This window comes from Cucumis melo, chromosome 4 (assembly GCF_025177605.1).
Source record: "Cucumis melo cultivar AY chromosome 4, USDA_Cmelo_AY_1.0, whole genome shotgun sequence".
In the NCBI taxonomy this organism is placed as follows: Eukaryota; Viridiplantae; Streptophyta; class Magnoliopsida; order Cucurbitales; family Cucurbitaceae; genus Cucumis; species Cucumis melo.
The window spans coordinates 3,947,740-3,967,970 of NC_066860.1; the positions used below are offsets into that span (position 1 = coordinate 3,947,740).

The following is a 20,231-nucleotide window of genomic DNA, read 5'->3' on the forward strand; positions in this document are numbered from 1 at the left end:
TATATAAAGTTTGTAAATAGAATTTCTACTGTAATCTTGAACTTAACTATAATAAATCCAAAAGATAACTCGTAAAATTTTAATATTTTAGAGAAATCCGGTGGTATATCTTGTCCGAGATAGACTGAGAAAGATGTTTAAACCATTTATCAAGAAAGATGCTAAATGCTAATTTTAGCAAACAAAATCTATCAAACTTTGTTTCTTTTAATTTTTTGAAATCCAATTCTAGTAGAAAAATTAAGTAAATCAAATACAATACTTATTTGGATTGACACTAGTAGCTAGAGAAATACTATGGTAGGCTATTGGTGATATTGATAGTATTGAGTTTTATGCGTTAAACTCGTGGTTTGTAAGTAAAAATAAATTATTAATAAAATATTCTTTTGTTGTATTATGTATCTTAAATTTACATAATTATGTCCAAGCAAAATCTAAAATTGTTTGCATGAGAGTTGAAATGTATGTAGTTGACATTTGAATCATCTTCACGTGATAATCTAAAAGGTTTATGTTATATAAATAAAGTTAGATACCTTATCAATCATCATAAATACATACGACTTACTTGATTACAAACAATGTAATCAAATTCATTCATATGAAAACATGTGAGTGAGGTATCTTATACAAAGAGTTGTATAAGACTATACCATGAAAAAACCGATCTCTCTTAATAACTTCGTTAATTGAAAAGATTAATATTTTACGGCACTAATTATATGTAACTCAATTTTAATCGTAAAAACAAACTATTGACAAGAGAAACAATAGTACCAAAGGATACAGAGGTAATTGCAAAGGTAACCCAGACAGTTGACCTAGTTACTATTACGAATAACTTTTCAAAGGATCAACTTACTGATTATATTCATGAAGGGCAACATGTTATTCGGTGCATAAGAATATAACTATGATTTTATAATGTTTATCTTGTTAATTGAGTTGAATCATTAGAGTTTATAATATGCAGGTCTATTAAATTAACTTTCTTGCTTGCAACCAATTAACATTGAACAATATTTTGAAAGAATAATTTGAATTGTTAACCATCAACAAACATTAGATACTAATGGGACCCCACCTTAAATTTTGGTAACATTGTAATTGATAGACAAAGATACTCCATCATGGATTTATTTGAGAAAGTGTGACGATTTATTTATATGAGAATATACTTATTAGGAACTTACAAGAAACTATGCAATTTGCCCCAATGATATCCACTAGATGTGAGATAATTATTGCAAACAACAAACACATCATACATGCATTCCTTAGGTTACACCGTCCAATACTGAAGTAACCAAATAGTTTAATCCAACTATGTCAATTTCACACTAAAGTAATCAGATATCATTAGGACAATTAATTAAAATTTTAAAATTTGCGTACAAACCAAAATTAATGGTGTTAATTATCGACGAGTTTGAATATGATAAGAATTCCACGTTAAAAGAGAGTCCTTTAGTTTTATTAAATTTGTGTAAAATTCATAATAATCTAAATGGTGTCTAGTCAAATCGAATATCGTAGGACAACAACATTTAATTGGTAAAAATAAACCAAAATGTGTTGATTTAGAGTATAAGGGTTTTATTCTCTAATCTTATTCTCTAAATCTTTTCTTTAAATACATAAATTTTAGTTTATTGATCTCCTTGGAAGATTGACATTTGACTTGTTGATGGATTTGGATAGTTGTTTGGCTTTGTGAGTTTTTTCTCGAGTTTAATGAGATTAAATATTCAATTTGTAAGTTGAGGAGAGACGATAAGTTTGTTGAAGTCTTCCAATTTTGAAGCTTCTAAGTCTTCAATTGTTTAAAATTTCACTAGCTTTTGACCGAAGCTTGTAGCTTATAATTTTTTAGAGTGAGTGACAATGACTCAATAGATGTATGAATGTTGAACTATTTTAAATATTGGATTCCCGAAAATATTTTCACCAAATTAGAGCAAACTAACTCGTTTACTAATTCAATATAACGGTCGTGAAAACGACATAGGATGAGGCACTAAATTATTATCTTCAATTTAATATGGGACATGAGCCAACTTGCAATTAGTTAAATTTTTTTTTGACAATTTTATAACTTTTAATATTGTGACAACGTGTGATAGTTGAAATTTCTCCTTAATAATGTGATAAGTCTTAAAGTCAAATTGAATACTCAGTTAAAAAAAGTATGCAATCATTATAAGGAGGACGTGTTAAAAATTTGACGGTATCTTTAAAATATAAATATAAAGAAAAATAGATTAAAATTGATATTAAAAGCTTAACCTCAATGATAATGAGTGAAATGTAATGTTTATTTGAAAACCAAAATTTCAAATTCTCACACTCCACATTTATTAGAGTGGGATGGGAACAACAAAAAAACCAAGTAATAAAAAGACGATCATAAATGGGGTGGGGGGAGGGGACACCAATTGGCCATAGACAACAATTTTGGGGTTAAACGTGGGAGAACCATTTAATTAGGTAATGAATAACCGACGGAGCGTGAAATCACTCTCCGTAATCTGACCGTCCATCCACTTCCCCCCACATTCGTCGTAATGAAAAAGACTAAAAACTATATATATATATATATATATATATATATATATATATAGAAACTAAGGAATAGTAATATAAAAATAAAATAATATTACATCGTGAAATTTGATATTGCCACAAATGAAATCAAATTTGTCGGTGCCAAGTTCTTTTCTTCCAAACCAAAAATATATACATATAAATCAAAAGTCCTTTCTTCCCCCTTTGGCGTCTGGCCCAAATCCAACTTCCCCCATTTCTTTAATTAGGGTTTGTTCCATTAATTTCCAATCTCAACCAATCATTTCCTTAATCACACTTCTCTTTAGGAAACAGATCTTGATTTGACACCCTTTTTTCTATTACTTCCAGATTTCCACCTACCCTATTGTAGAGCCCAGCCCTATATTGTAATGCTCCCCATTCTCGCAATGTATAGAGTTTGAGCTAGATCTTGGTTCTTTCCTTATTCCCAGCATTGCATTTACGCAATAATAGAGATTCACATTGCGCAAAATGGGGGAGAAATCGAGGTCTAGAGGGTGTTGTGGATGGTTTCTTGTTTTGGTGATTCTTGGTTTGATTGCTGGTGCTATAGTATTTGCAGTCAAGAAGAAGTCGAGTCACTCTGATGATGACCCTGCTCCAGTTCCAGGACCTCCTGGTGCAATTCAGAAGAAATATTCTGATGCTCTCAAGATGGCCTTGAGGTTTTTCGATGTGCAGAAATGTAATCTTTTCCATCTTATTTCTCATTTTAATATCTTCTGTTTCTACGACATGTTTTTATGCAATGTCTTGTTTGTTAGTTGTATGAATTTATGTACAGATGTGTCTATTTGCAGCTGGGAAGTTGGTAGATAATAAAATATCTTGGAGAGGGGATTCGGGGTTGAAAGATGGAAGTGAAGCGAACTTGGATCTGTCTAAGGGAATGTATGATGCTGGGGATCATATGAAATTTGGTTTTCCAATGGCTTTTACTGCGACAGTCTTATCTTGGTCTATTCTTGAGTATGGAGATCAGATGGATGCAGTTGGTCAATTGGATCCTGCTAAAGATTCTTTGAAGTGGATTACCGACTATCTTATCAATGCGCATCCTTCAGAAAATGTGCTGTACATTCAGGTAACCGTTACTCATAGTATTGTTCTTGTGTTCTTGCATCTCTGTATAACATGAATTGTCGAACCGGTCAGTCTACAATCAAAAAGAAGTTTTTTTTGTATGTCGGTTATGTAATCCTTCAAAACTAAAGCTATATACTGAGTAACTACTGGAAAAGCTTACATTTATTTTCTGGGATGCTCATGCTTAGACCATTTAGCCTGGATCTCTCACTTTTATGGGGACATTTGACCCATCGAGTGGAGTTAACATGTTGCAGTTAGTAAGTTTGTATTTAGAGTGTAAGAATGAGTTTCTCAATTAGTTATGAGAAGTAGATTGAAAAAGTAAGATGAAGTTACTTGGTAAATGTGGAAAGTAGAGACAGAGAAAAGGATTGAATTCCTTGATAAATGCAAAAAATATAAAAGAAAATGAAATTACTCGACAAATGTGAGTTTAATAGTGTTTACTATAGAAGTCAAGTTGTTTACAACTACTTAAGAAATTGGTGGGCCGAACAACCCCTATTGGTTTATTCTATATCACAGATAGTAAGGTATTACTGCCTTTCTTTGTAGATTCAAATTGGTCCCAACTGTTTTGTAAGTTATGCAGAAAGGTCTCATATAATCTTTTGGTGATACTTTGCAGGTTGGAGATCCTGAAGTAGATCATGCCTGTTGGGATAGGCCTGAAACCATGGCAGAGAAGAGGCCGCTCATACAGATCAATGCCTCTGTTCCAGGAACAGATGTAGCAGCAGAAACTGCTGCAGCTATGGCTTCAGCATCTCTTGTATACAAGAAATCTGATCCCTCCTATTCAAGCAAGCTTCTTAAACATGCTGAAGAATTGTTTTCCTTTGCTGATGAGAATCGAGGTATATACAGTATTAATATTCCTGAAGTCCAGACCTACTACAATTCATCGGGATATGGAGATGAGCTTCTATGGGCTGCTAGCTGGCTGTACCATGCAACCCAGGATGAAACCTATCTTGATTATGTAGCTGGAAGCAATGGTAAACTGTATGCAAAATGGGGAAGTCCTACCTGGTTTAGTTGGGATGACAAGCATGCAGCAACTCAAGTACGTATCACTTTTAACTTGGTGATAGATTCCTATCTATGTGGTAAAATGTAGAATTTTATCAATGTCAGCTGTTGCTAAAGAATATAACGATGAGAATAGCTGAAGTTTTAGCTGAACAAGAACATTTTACTTCAACATTCTTTCCATTTGTTATGTTTTCCCTTAAGCCATTGTGTAGCTCTATACGGTCTACAGCCTACATGAACATCAGTTCCCATTGAATCTAGAAGCTAAGTGAGGAGTTGTAACAAAGGGGAATAAGAATGTCTGAAGTCTTGATTGAACCAATTCATGCTACGAGAGCTAGACTTTGGATCAATATTTCAATCTAAACTCATATCCTGTAGGATTATACATAGCATTACTTCATTTTCCTGCATTAAACATATAATCTCGATACCACTCATCTCATATACAATAGAACATTTCTTTCCCCTTGTAACTCTTTCTGGAATCAAGACAAGAAAATTACCTTAAAGCTAGAAATGATCTAATTCTTAATGGAATAAAATGTTTTTCGAAAGTAAAATTGAGATGAAATAAAGAAAGCATTCTATAATCATAAACTCATGAAAGGGAAGTTAAAATTTTATGTGGTTACATCTGGGATTAGCTTTGAAATCTTTAGAAATCCAAGCACTCTAGTATGGGAAATCTTTTACACAAGAGAAAGGTTGTAAACCACTTTTGATTTCTGACTCCTATTTTTAATGATAAACAAGTGAATTTTTTACAAACTTATTACAGATTAAATGATTTCAAATCCTTCTATTTTAAATGATAAACAAATCAACATTGACATCTTAACCTTGTCACTAACTCTGCAATGCCTTTGCAGGTTTTACTGTCTCGTTTGAACTTCTTTGGCTCCGAAAGCGCTTCAAAGTCGGTTCAAGTTTACAAGAAAACAGCTGAAGCTGTCATGTGTGGTCTAATCCCAGAGTCTCCAACAGCAACAAGCAGCAGAACAGACAGTAAGTAGTTTATTCAAGGTTGAAATATCATTTTGGTCACTATAGTTTCAAATATCTAATTTTAGTCCATGTACTAACTCTCAATAATTCTTAAAATTAGTCCCTACCGTTAGTTTGTTTATTTTTTCCAAAAAGATTTATTGTCATCTATTGTATGAAAATTTTTGTTCTTGACCATTTTTTATTTAAACAAAAAAGGATATCTTTGGAGGACTACTACATTGAAGATTTATTGATGGTACATGGACCAAAATTGCATTTTAACCTTTATTTCAACTATTCAGAAGCTACATAAGATGGAATTTCTTGTTATCTCTACGATCAGGAAGATTGCATTGTCGTTTAGAACTTCTTTAACTTATTTAACGATGTTTTTGGGACAGATGGTCTCATATGGGTCAGCGAATGGAATTCTCTGCAGCATCCTGTGTCTTCAGCATTCTTAGCTTCTCTTTACAGCGATTACATGCTTACCTCCAGAACTGCAAAATTTTCTTGCAATGGAGACTCCTACACACCAGCAGACCTACGAAAATTTGCCAAATCTCAGGTTAGCAAACAGTTTGTCTAGCTCTACAATATATACTTTTCTCTTGAGAAAGTGCTAATGATTTTATGTTGAACGCTTCTCTTTCCAGGCTGATTATGTGTTGGGCAACAATCCTTTGAAAATGAGCTATCTCGTGGGATATGGTGACAAATTCCCACAATATGTTCACCACAGAGGTGCATCAATCCCAGCTGATGCCAAAACCAAGTGTAAAGATGGCTTCAAGTGGCTCGACTCCACTGAACCCAACCCAAATATAGCTTATGGAGCTCTTGTTGGCGGTCCTTTCCTCAACGACACCTATATAGACTCACGAAACAATTCAATGCAAGGGGAACCAAGCACATATAACAGTGCTCTTGTCGTTGGCCTGCTATCGAGTTTAGTTACCACCTCCTCAGCAGTCCAGTCCTTCACCTAATGCAACCCATACACACCTATAACCATATCATATTATCCAAATTTGTGATTGTATTATATCTTGTAGGCCTACCCCATATTTGTACGAGAGAATATTAGTGCTATGATGAGTTTACTTCCAAATGAGTGAGCGTTCGCCAATCAATCCTCTAACAAAAACCCCATCCGCCACACAGTGAAATTAAATTAACCATGTATTATCTGAAGTGAGCCATTGTTTGAACAATTATGGTATGTAATTCTTTTATTTGAGTGATATATATGTTGTAATATGTTGTTGCCATGTTTATTCAGTTTCTTGTTGATGACAAGATGAGTTGGTTTGAAAGGTCCATTGGCCAATTGAGAAAAAGTCGATGCTTCTGTTCCACGTTAATAAAAAGGAAGAAGCTGTGACATTGCACAGAAATTAGAGGGTATGTTTGATGTCTCAGTTTGCCAACTTCAGTAAAGAACCTTCAACTTTACAGATGTCAATGCCGACTTGGGCTCTTAGAAGCACAAAAGAAAAAGGTAAATTAAACAAAAACATAAGCTTCACACTTGTTCTGTTTTTATGCGTTCTTTATCCACAACCATAAAACCTTGGGAGGGCTAATAATTTTGTAGTTGTAGGCTGAAAAGATACAATTTTTTTTGGATGGACTTGGAAAATCTTTCTGTCCACTCCAATTTTGGACATAGTGCAACCCACCGTGTTTCGTTTTAATTAGATTATGATAGCTTCTAGATTCCCTTGTCAAAAGGTGCATTGAGACCACACTTTTAAAAAAATTAGTACTTTTGTTCAAAAGCAATACTTTTTCATTTTAAAAGCCCACCCCATTTATAAAAGCAATACTTCTTCACTAAAATTACCCATAACACAATAGTTAAGCATATTCATGATATATCAAAAAAATTCAATAGGAGCATTGAAGAAGGATAACTGATTCCAATCAATGTAATAAGAATCAGTTCCGCCACATATTTATTATATCTAAGCAGACATATTTAATTTACAAGTTATATGAAGACGCTTGATATGATCAACACAGCCAACAACAAACAAAACTATGATGTCACCAAGCTCAGAACACCAAAAAACAGACATAAAAGTTATTGTCTATTTTTTTTTTATTATTATTATTTTCTTATGCTAGTCCAAAACAATAATGAAACTAACTCAACGGGCAATTAATATCTGAATTTTTAAATTTGAAACCCATTTGTGTTGTTTCTTCATCTCCATCTCCATCTCCCATACATCATATCACCAGCCTTCAACTCCGCAGTGCTTGGGCTTGTAATCCTTCATTAAAAGTCAAACTTTTGCTCCATTATGATTTTGACTTTATGTGTGGGGACAGGGAATAAATCGTTCCAACGTGTAACCAAATGATTGGTTGACTAGGGTTAAATAGAAAAGTGCATACCTCAAGCTTGAAGATGAGTTCTTGGGCAGTTTGGGCAGAAACAATAATGTTACGAGCAGCTGGTGTTATAAAACCTTCAGCCACTGCTTTGTCTATAAAAGAGAGAAGGGCGTTGTAATAGCCGTCAACGTTCAACAGCCCAACCTACAAATGCACCATCACATATCACTAACAACTAATCGTCCTTTTAATTCAACAATTATTTGGACAAATAATTAAACCATCGACTTTAAGATAGTAATAAATAATATAATAGTAACCTAAATTTCGTTTAACTTTTTTTAATTATGTTTTCTAAACCGTGTAAATTTTGAAATAATATTTTTAGGTTTTTAAAATTATATTTAAAATGTAAAATTATATTTTTAAAAACTAAAACTGTTAGTGCAATATATTACTTCTGTGTTATAAATTCAGTATTTATTTTATTTTAAAAAAATTAAAATCTATAATATGTAATATATTATAAATTATATATACTCCTTTTATGGTTTAGTACCAACCAAATTTAGAAGAAATCTAAAACCAAAAACTATATATATATATATATATATATGATAATTAATTGGATAGTTTATTATTTTCAAATATGTGTTTTAGAAGTTCGTAAGCAACTAACTAAACAAAAACTTATCAATTTTATATCTTATTAACTTTTTACATTATAAACTTCGAAAGTTTACGACTCATTTTTTAGTCGCATTATTTCATTCGTAGACCTAAATATAATTTGAATATGAAGCGTAAAAGTTTTCATTACTAAAAGGGAAAGTAATAATTAGTGAATGTTGTTCTGAGATGCAATGATGAAATTAAAGGCAACAATAAACTTTACTTTTGGTGTGTATGGATAATGGTTTGGCCTACTGATGAAGTGGCCATTATTATTAGGAAAAGATAAAAAAACAACACACACGCACACACACTGACTCACGTTTCTGTGTTTTTATATATGCTTTCTTGACTCACTTTTGTGGAAAGATCTATTTTATATAAATACATATATAAGGATTTAATAATTTAATAATAATAATCAAAGAAAAGGCATGAAATAGAGGCTCAATTGGGTGCAATTAATACTAATTTTAGAGGGGAAAAAAAACAGAAGAAGAGAAAAGTGTGTGAGTGAGAGAGATATAATATTTACGGGTTTATGATGGATTCCAAGTTGAGCCCAAGTGATTACTTCAAGTAGCTCCTCTAGAGTGCCATACCCACCTGCAAAATTAATCTCATATATATATATATATATATATATATATATATATATATATATATATATATATATACATGTATGATTTAATTATTAAATGGAGTATTACTATACTATATCATAATAAGGAGATTGAGAGTGAGACCTGGTAAGGCAATAAATGCGTCAGCTTGTTTGGCCATCTCAGCTTTACGTTGGTGCATGCCGGATACAGGTCGCACTTCTCCCACCGTTTCTCCGGTGAGCTGTGTACTTGTTCCAAGTAATAATACATTATATTTAACCTAAACTCTTTACATATTTATGATTTTCATTCTCATATCCCATTAATAACTATATATATATATCATTGAAAAACATTAATTATGATTTACCTCTCTTAACATCAGCGTTTTCGGAATCACACTGCAAATTTAAAAAAAAAAGAAAAGAAAAGAAAAGAAATTCAAGTATATATATACTGTTAAAAATTGCCAAAGTTGGTAGGTTATGATTGACCAATAATGTGTTGAAAAAGAAAATGAATTCAACTTGAAAATGCATGTAAGAGAGAAAGAGTTACCCTAATACGTGGCAACCACCATCATGCACGGCTTGAGAGACTAAACCCATGAGGCCGATGCTCCCTCCTCCATAAACCAAGTCAATGTTTCTTTCCACCTGCACTACTTTATCTTCAATTAACATTTTTTTTTAAAAAAAAAATGTAGGAGCAATAGTTAAGTGCCAACCAAAATTATAACTATTTCTATATATCTTCTTAACGAAAATAAAATAAAGGAAAAATTAACAACTTCATAACTTGTTAACCGGAACAGTTAAAAGTATTTCCCATCAAAACAAAATAACTAGTAATTAAGTCTAAACCCAATAAAAAATGCGAACAAAAAGAATTCGATATAAAAATAAATTTATGGTAAACTATAAGAGGTTAAAGTGAGATTGGATAAACAACATACGAGTTGTTGAGCTAGTTGAAGAGCAGCGAGTTGATAGGATGGGTTCTTGCCGGGGCTGCTACCACAGAAAACACAAATTCGTTTAAATCTAGAGTTGGTTTTGGTTTGAAAGAGTTGATGAGTTTCCATTTGTGAGGCTGTCCAAATTAGGGTGGTGTGACGAATCCCAATTGAATTTATACTCCAATAACAAATTCAAAACAATAATATTAATATTAACAAATTAAAAAAGAAACAAAGAAAAGAAAAGAAAAGAAAAGAAAAGAAAAGAAAAAAGCGATTCCGACATATCACATCTCTTTACAAAATTTCTCTCTTCCCTCTCGTGGAGAATTGATATTTATCCACAACGAAATTCACGTTGAAATTGTCAGCCTTAGAAGCTTAGTCACAAAACGACGTCACTCCACTCCTTTCCCGGTCCCGCTCCATCTTCATTTTAAAACTTTTTTAATAACCACTCTCCCATCACTCTCCCTAATAATGCCCCCTTAAATTTTCTTTTATTTTAATCCATTCTTCAAACCCCATTTCGTTTAATATATATATATGAGATGGACAATTACTGTACAATTAGCTGCTGCTATATGTCCTTTATTTCCTCAACTAAGAACGAGGTCAATACCCTTGATAGGGACATCATAGCTAGGTCAGAATTCCACTATAAATGCATCTTGTTTTAACATTTAAATTTCCTACTTACTATATAATCATAGTTTCTGACTTAAGCATCAGTACCACGTTATCATTGAAATATCTTGAATTCGTTAAGTAACACTATGAACAATCAAGTATAAAAGTCTCGTTATTAGTTTTTGTTAATTACCAGACTCATGGGCCAATCTAGGAAGGAGCATTGGCAAGTTAAGAAATTTTTTTTCGTTATCTTAGAAGTACATCTGATGTTGGTCTAGTTTATGGGATTGGCACAAAATGTTTGGTGATTGGATATTTTGATTTTGACTATGCTAGAGACGTTGACAGCAAGATGTCTACGACTGGATATGTATTCACTTTGGGTGGTTCTGTTGTTCGTTGGAAGACAACCTTATAACCTATAGTTTCTTTGTCTACTTCTAAGAGTACATGACCTTGATAAGAGGGAATATGGCTGAAAGGGCTAGTTGGAGACCTTGGCTTACATCATGACCAAGCTGTTGTATACTATGATAGTTTGAATGCAATATGCCTAGTCAAGGATTGTGAGATATCACTTCTTAATAGAAGTGAACAGAGATTTAAGAAGAAGAAAAAATTGGTATTGTTTATAACCATGCTGAAATGTTCACAAAATCGTTTTTTCCATAGGGCAAGTTCCGACATTGTTTGGACTTGTTAAATATTTTGAATTATTAGTGGTCCCTTATGGGACACTTTTGAGGCATGAAGGAGAAGTCTGTGTACGTCTGAACAATGTTTGCATTATGTTGCATTTGACATTTGTTTTGGTGCAATTTGATACATCAATTACTTTTGGAAGACAATTCAAGTCAAGGTAGAGATTTGTTGGAATTCCTTGAATTTTTTATGTGGCACAACAATCTAGTATGGAGGTTTTGCTAATGTCGTTATGTAGGATTTTGACCATAGAGTTTAGAGAAGTGCGCATATATAAATTAACTCTCTAACGTTGTATATCGTATTCTTTAACAATATTTGTTCTCCCTCTACCCATGAACATAACTAACACATTGTTAGTGAATCATGTATATCTGTATGTGAATCTTTACACTTTTTTATTGCTTAATTGGTGATTTTGTAACGGTATATATTGATCTTTCCAATCATACTTTTCTATTTATGGGATATGTTATTCTCCAATTACAAATTTACTCTTGTTGTTCCAGGGAATTTTTGAACTTTTTTTGGAAGGTTTATTATTGAATCATCGTGGTTCTTGTTACATCCAAGATCGAAGAATGTGGGTATTCTCCATGATCAAAATTTAGGCATCAACACTTCCTATCCTCCCCATGGAATCAGCATTATTTTGATTTATCCTTTCATTTTATTCAAATTGGAAATAATATTAAATATATACAAGTTTTCCAGTGATTGATGATTTAACTAACCTAGCTAGTACAAGCTGTTTTGAGTTTTAAACTTCAAAAACCATCATAAAGTCATTTCCTTCTTCAATCAATATTGAATTCTCTTTGTTGAGTCTTTCAATCAATTTTTAAACTCACAGTAAGGGAGACTATATTGCAGTGCATACATGATCAAATAAATATAATTTACCATAGTCAAACATTCGGTTGATCAAATGATTTAACTCAAACACCAATCTGATATGGAAATTAACTCAAAACAATCAAGCACCATTTATCTGGATCTTCTCTTGTCCTTTTATTTTTTTTTATTGAATAAAATGTATCAAAAAGTATTATTATTATCATCATCATCAAAGTAATTATTACTGTTAAACCGACATAATATAAATATAATCATTTAATAATCAAAATGAAAGGTTGAATCTCTTACACTTTTCTTAGAAATTAAGAAAAAAGTCTTGGTGAAGATTCGTTTATAATTTACTTTTCATTTCTCTTTTAGAAATATATATTATAATAAACTTCCACCATTCGTCACATTATATACCATGATCCAACCCGTCTCTTGATGTTATATATATATATATATAATATGGTCGTTAGACTATGGTATATATGGATAGTTTGTTTAGAGATTGCGTAATAGGAACAAACACCCTTAAAGCCAACATAGTCCAAATCTCTCCTAACAACCTTATAATATAATTTCATGATTAGGCATTAACAAAAATAATGTAATATTATGCAGCAAAAGTCTCGTTGAAAAGCCTATAATTAAATTTTTGCCAACTTTTTTCGATTATAATCAAGACGACGTGAATGTGAAACTATATATGATTACCATCTTGTCATTTTCCTACACTAAATCAAACTATACATGTTATTGGTAAAATCTGATCTTTGGAGGAATAAGTTAATTAGCAAGAATTGTACACCAGCATAATGTAAGGTATTCTTAAGTTAATGAGTAAGAATTGTATACCAGTGTAGTATAAGGTATTCTCACTCTGATGTTTAAATCAAGAAGTCTCATTTCTCTTTAAGACAACACTAAAGTCAGCTTGCCTTTCATAGCTCATATTCGGTCTTATCATTTACTGCATGCATGATACGAAGGACTCGACTTTGAGTTGAAGGGCCAGACCCTTTGGGTTTGGGTCAAATATGGCCATTCCATTTGGCCCACTTCATCCTCTTAGACCAATGGTTTGTTTGATAAAAAATAAAATTTTATAAGCAAGGATTTCATAAAAGCTCCAAATATGTTTGGCAAGACATTCAAAAATTAAATTTTAATTTAAAGATTCTTTAAAGTCATGTTTTATAATAATCAATCACATAGTTATTCGCTAGTAATATAAACTATCTCTGATCAATTTATGGACAGTTTTATGTTAAATTTATTGTATAATAATTATTTTATAATATCCTATGATATATAATGTTTTATAATACATATTTTAATTTAAAAATTGAGCTTATAATATGCACTAAATTATAAATAAGTAATATACACTACTAGAAAAAGGGCATACGATGACAGTTAAATGCTGTCATACTTAAATTTCGTGACAGTTATTTGCAGTCATAGAAAGTATATTATGACAATTTGAAAAAACTGTCATGATAGGCGTTTTTTGTTTTTCATGACAGAAAATAAATGTCACGAATCTCTTATTGATGACAGATAATAACTGTCATTATTTATATTTTATGACAGATAATAACTGTTATTATTTATATTTTATGATAGATAATAAATGTCATTATTTATATTTTATGACAACGATTAACTGTCACCATTTCATCTACCATGACTTTAATTGACTGTCAAGAATAACTTTTCCATGATAGTTTTTTTTTTAAATTCAAATGTCATAATTTTTTTTCAGTCCCTGTTTTTCTTGCCCTATTTTTTTCAATCCCTGTTTTCTTGCCACCTTGCCATTATACAGACCAATTTAAGTACAAAGTACTATACAACACACTCATATGGAAACAAACCGTGAACACTTTAATATATATATGTTAACATACACTTTGTAATATCTGTACAATTATTGGTAAAGGGTTTGTACAGTAAAGGGTTTGTACAATGATAGAATGAACATACATATTTTGATACCAACAAACTATTTAAATAAGTACATTTGAACCAAAATTTTGCTACCAAACCTATAAAAAGGTCTATAAATCAATTAATTGCCGCAAATATGGTTTCATTGCTCCAATAGATTCTTGCAAAACCTAGTAAGAAAACAAAATGAAATTTTAGAGCATGATTCTACGCATCAAGATAAGAATACAAGAAAGGTTTACATTCAATTCATTTAATTAACTGCAACACATTCACATACACAGCACATACACAACACATTCACTTCAACAACACAACACATACAAATGTTCAATACATTAAAAAGGAAATGGTGTGTAGAAAGAAAAATGTTCAATACATTAAGAAGGCAACGTTGGTCTAAAATCATGGCTACACAACTCTATGGGGGCATTCAATCCACAGACTGTTTGGTATGGTGTTTATTCTTTTTCCCATTATGATCTGCACAGGCTAAGCAAATTCATGCTACAAAACCGAGCTTTTGCAACATACATTCCAAGTTACAACTAGTTTTACAAATCACAACTTTATCAAGTTACATCACATACACAACACGACACAACACATTCATATACACACCACCAGTCAACTTAATACAAAACATTCACCATCCAACACAACACATACAAAATTCTTTTATAGCGTAAGCATAATGAAACTTCGTTGGGCACAAAACTGATCAGAAATAGAAACTTTTTGACATAAACTAAAACTTTAAGAATAATAACATTTTAGATGGAGGCATATTGCGAAATCAAGGAGAAAGCATCATACTTGAGAAGTACTAGTCTCCTCCCGATGGCTTAAATCACCTACAAAACAAGAAACCAAGTAACAAGATGCTGATAAGATCCAAAAGTACCTGTCTGCTTGGTGGCACCTCAGTCCACAGGAGCTTTGAAGATATTCCTTATTCTTGTTAATACCAACATTAATCCCTTGTCACCATTGGACTTGAGAATCATTCGCCCATAGTACCGAAACCAGTGGAATTGTAGTCGATTTCATCGTTCATAATGATAAGTATCATAGCAGTAAATCCAAATTCTGTCTTAAACCCTAGATAATTACAGATATTTGCACGCAAAATCAGAACAAGATATAACAAGATATTTGCACGCGAAATCAGAATAAGAAAACTACCCACAAAACTATCATAAGCATTCTGAGTCGCTCCTTCAACTGCCCCTCGGAGACAGGGTCAAGAAGTACCATGCATCCTTGCGTCCCATCCTTTCTTTCTTCTGATCCTCTATGTCGAGCCTATTATTTCCTAACTGATATAGAGAATAAAAAGAAAGACAAAAAGTGATTTTTTTTCGAGAAAGAAATAAGAAGAGTTAATGATACTTGAACTCAGAAAGACACACACCATGAGATCATTAATCTACTAAAATGCCAAGGAAAGACTTGGTCTAGAAATCTTGTTAAGAAATGATTCCTACTACGCGATTGCAGCTGTTGAGCCAGTTTCGATTCTAGCCGTTCTTGATTTTGATAGGGAATGAAAGGCCTAATAACCTTGAATTGGTCGAAAGGATTGATGTATTTCCAAGTCAAAAGAGAAATCACGCTATTCAAGTTGATCGAAACTAAGCCAAAGGTTTCAATTCGAACAAGAGCGAGCGCATATCCATATTAACCTGTGTATTTCTTCAACTCGAACAAGCTTCTCTCTTTTGATTAATTAGTCAAATTTGTTTGATGGCTATCAAGTAAAATGTCAAAATTGAAAAAGAAAAAGTTAAACCTTTTTTTTATTATTTTCCTTGATTATTTTTTTGTTTACTTTGAAATATTTTCCTCTTTTAAAATAACTTTCAAAGTATTCAAGCTTTAAAAGAAAATAATATGCATGTTATTTCATAAAAATAAATTGAAGAAACAAAAACAAAGGTCATATAATAGGTTTTTTTTCACCAAATCCATTTTATACTTGATCATACTTTTTAGCATTTCGAAGAATCATTCTCAAAATTTTAATTTTTATTCTTCAAAATTTTAATTTTTAAAGCTAATGTTATTTATTTATGATATAATTTTTTTGTCTAGATTTAAATAGTTAATATATTACAAAAAATCATTAGATGATACTAATTATTACTGAATATATATTCTTTTTAGAAAAAAACAATAGTTGGGTAAATGTGTTTTTTAAAAGCTTTTTTATAAAAAGGTTGCTCATTCTTTGAAAGTCGTTGAGTTCTCTTAAAAATACAATTTTTTGAAATATAAGAAAAAACTTTATAAAACTTCAACAAAATTACTAAGATGTTAATTGATTAAGAAAAATCAAAATTGGTTAGCTTTTACTAAATATTTTTTTATGCAATTGTGATATTTGAACCAACATAAATAAATAATAAGTGAAATTAAAAATAAATACATGTGTAAATGCATGTTGAAATAAACGTGTTGTAATACACTAGAATATTGCATAAGAGTTTTAAAAGTGAGATTAATTCTAAAGGCCTTAAACGATAAAGTTTTCAAATTGATCAAAGTCATACATAACGAATTGATCAAATCGAATGAGAATTTTTCGTGAGCTTGCACAGAACCATAAGCTTCTCGAAGGTCAACACTACTCCGTCCTCAATTCCAATCTTATGAGGTAAAGTCCGGGTAGGAGGCTTGTGATAGTGTGTGAAGAAAAATAGTAGTTTTTAAATAATGTTAAAATAGAAGACTCCAAACAAAGTTAAGTTTCCCTCTAAACTCCTATACAACAAAACCCTCAAATTGGTCAAAAGTCGTACATGACAAAGACTAATATGAATGGGAATTTTTCATGTGCCTACACAAGAGCATAAACTCCTTGAAGGTCAACACTACTTTGTCCTCAATTCTAATCCTATGAGGTAAAGCCTGGGTAGCAGGCTTGAGATTGTGTGTGCAATAATAAAATACACAATAACTACGCACAATAAATTTTTTTAAAAAAATTAAAGAATAGAATAATTCAAGATAAAGGAGAAAATGGCCAAACTCTCGAGGTAGAGCCTCATGTCCCCAGTAGAGTCGCCAAGCTGTCGCCACGTGCTCGAGACGACGCGGAGCGGCTGATGTTCTCAAAATGGTTTAGTTTTAAAACAAAATAGGAGCCGCCACCAATCCTTTTTACGGTGTTATTGAACATCGAAATATAGTAAACACTTTTTAAATAAAATTATTAAAAAATAATCTGCAAAAACTATAGTTGAGTTTGGGAGTGATTTGTGCATGAGAAAAGTGTTAGCACCTCACAACACCCGTTTAGAAAACAGTGGCCAAATTTCAAATCTTGAATTGAAAATATTCTTTAATTTATTTTAAAACTAATATTTTATTTTACCCCTCATTACTCCAATATTTGAAACAATAATCTCATAAAATAAGTGGAGAGCATTCCATCATTTAGACTATATTGAAGAAAATATTCTCACCTCAAGAAATTTCTCAAAATCCTTCATAGAAATATCCTTCTAATAAAGAGATTTTTTTAAAAAAAACATTAATTAAAATCATTTTTTCTTGGGATTAAATCTTGGACTTCCAAAGATATGATCCCTCACCTCAATAATTTTAGGAAATCGGACTCCCAAATTTCCTAAATTCTGTCGTAGGATTTCGTTTAGGAAAAACGGTATAAGTTATTAGAAAATATTGATTAGGAAACCTTGTAAAATCATAGATTAGATTTTGAACGTTTGAGAAAACATAAAAAGTTTTAACCTTAATTAAAAAAATTAAATGGTTTTAAAAATAAGTTTTGTGAAAGATTTTAAAAATTGGAGAATTTTAAATTAGAAGAATTTTAAAAAATTAAAAATTTTAATTAGAAAGAGTTGAAAATTTTAAATAGGAAACTAAAATGAGACTTAATAGAAAAACTAGATAAGTAGAAACAAGAGTAAAGAAGCACCATAATAAATTATGCAAAAATAAAATAACATATTAAGATTTTAATAAAAACATATTGGAATCGAATTCGGACTTCTAAAGAATCGATTTCTTCACCTCAAGAATTCTAAGAAATCGGACTCTCAAATTTCATAGATTTCATCGTTGGATGTTTTTAAAGAAAAATAATTAAAATGTTAATAAATTTAAACTATTATTAGTAATAGAATATTAAATTGACCATAAAAGAATGGAAAAAATATTAAATAATATATAAAAGACAAGAACATATTAAAGAAACAATAATAAAAAATGAGAAAAGTATTAAAGAAACAATAATCAAGATGAGAAAATACTAATGAAGCAACAATCAATGTTATAAAAAAATAATTAAATAACAAAAATGGTAATTATATATATAAAGTAAAGATAAAATATATAGAGAATAAAACTTAAGAATAAATTAGCAAAGAAAAGACATAATAATAAATAAATAAATAACAACAACAAGATATAAAAAAAATATATAATAAATAAATAAAACTATAAAACAGAAACTCACAAGATAATAAATAAATAATTATAAGAGAAAAGAAAAGTAGAGAGCTTAATCCACTAGTCTTTTTTTTTTTTTTCAAAGTTGAAGAAAGATAAAATAATGGAAATAATAAGAATAAGCAAAAATAAACAACTTTGAAGGAAAATAAACCAAATAAAAAGAAGGAAAGGAAAAAAAAGAAATGTTGGAATTCCAACATACTTAACTCGTTGTTTGAGGTTTGGATCATTGGGATCAAAGCCCTATCATACACCTCCAACTAAGTTAGATTTTTTTTTTGTTAGATTCTTGGTATTGTAGGGAGAAAGATGAAGATTTAAGGATTGCTAGAAGAGAAGATAAAATGAATGTTGTAGTTGGCTTTTTTTAAAGAACATATGAAGGTTAAGAAAAGTAGGAGCTATGGAGGCTAGGGATTTAGACGAAGAAGAGAGTATGTGAAGTTGTAAATTTTTTTTTTTTTTTTTTGTGGTCTTTTCTCTATGTTGTGATGTGTCTCATAAATGAAGAATAAGGGATTATTTATAGCCAAAATTATTTCTTCAAATGACTAAAAATTCAAAATGGTGAGATTTTTTTTGAATTTGAAATAGTATCATCCTTGGCTTACACATCAAAATGGCGTGGAACCTTTATTGACAAAATCAATTTCAGGATACCACTGGGATTTCTTCACCTACCTTAGTTATCCTAATTAAATGGTTTAGTTAATTTAACCAAACGTAAAAAATAATCTAACAAATAAATTAATTTTAAATAAAGTCAAACAAAATTAGGTAGCTACAATTATCCCGTGCAAAAAACTTGATCATGTGTGTCATTTGATCAAATGTGTGGGTCAAGAGTTAAAAGCCGAAAAGAGGCTTTAAGACAACCACGGTTGCATGCAAGTTTCGCCCATGATAACCCTACTAAAAATTAATTAATGCAGTGCAACTAAATATATAATTACACATTTTACAATGTTTTTCAAATGGTTTTAAATTTTTAAAAATATTTATTTTGAGTAGAGCATGTAATATAATTTAAATTAAATGGTTTGGTACTACATTGTAGTTTCACCAAATAATTACAATTCTCTTCTCTCTTAGAATATAATTAAACTATGTAAGAGTAAGCATAAAGTTAAATTGATCAAAGGCAGCATCTTGTGCCCTCACAGGAAGAAGATAAATGAGAAGCAACCCTCAATTAGATTCCAAACAAAACACTAAAATCATTATCATTTAAATATAGCTCAAAAGATGAGCACACAACACATATACACATTACATGTTTTATTATTTAAACATTATGAGAATTAACATAACAACTTAATCCACTTAATGTCTAATCA

The 20,231-nt window shown here is 31.0% G+C and overlaps 2 protein-coding genes across 3 annotated transcripts; one reads left to right on the forward strand and one right to left on the reverse strand.

Annotated features, from left to right (window-relative positions):
- The first annotated feature begins 2,693 nt into the window (after nucleotides 1-2,693).
- On the forward strand, nucleotides 2,694-6,983 carry LOC103503885 (endoglucanase 10). The gene is made up of 6 exons (XM_008468271.3): nucleotides 2,694-3,277; nucleotides 3,393-3,676; nucleotides 4,310-4,747; nucleotides 5,589-5,724; nucleotides 6,108-6,274; nucleotides 6,363-6,983. The coding sequence occupies exons 1-6, from the start codon at nucleotides 3,064-3,066 to the stop codon at nucleotides 6,693-6,695; spliced, it is 1,572 nt and encodes a 523-aa protein (XP_008466493.1). The 5' UTR covers nucleotides 2,694-3,063; the 3' UTR covers nucleotides 6,696-6,983.
- A 625-nt stretch (nucleotides 6,984-7,608) lies between these two features.
- LOC103503886 (cytokinin riboside 5'-monophosphate phosphoribohydrolase LOG7-like) lies at nucleotides 7,609-10,481 on the reverse strand. 2 transcript variants are annotated; one of them, XM_051083691.1, is made up of 7 exons: nucleotides 10,282-10,481; nucleotides 9,885-9,982; nucleotides 9,697-9,727; nucleotides 9,468-9,567; nucleotides 9,257-9,327; nucleotides 8,110-8,253; nucleotides 7,609-8,002 (listed from the first exon to the last, which is right to left on the reverse strand). In XM_051083691.1, the coding sequence occupies exons 1-7, from the start codon at nucleotides 10,408-10,410 to the stop codon at nucleotides 7,991-7,993; spliced, it is 585 nt and encodes a 194-aa protein (XP_050939648.1). In that variant the 5' UTR covers nucleotides 10,411-10,481; the 3' UTR covers nucleotides 7,609-7,990. The 2 variants fall into 2 exon arrangements, with proteins under 2 accessions (XP_050939648.1, XP_008466494.1); XM_008468272.3 differs by having other exon boundaries at nucleotides 7,609-7,985; nucleotides 10,282-10,475.
- Between the last annotated feature and the right edge of the window lie 9,750 nt (nucleotides 10,482-20,231).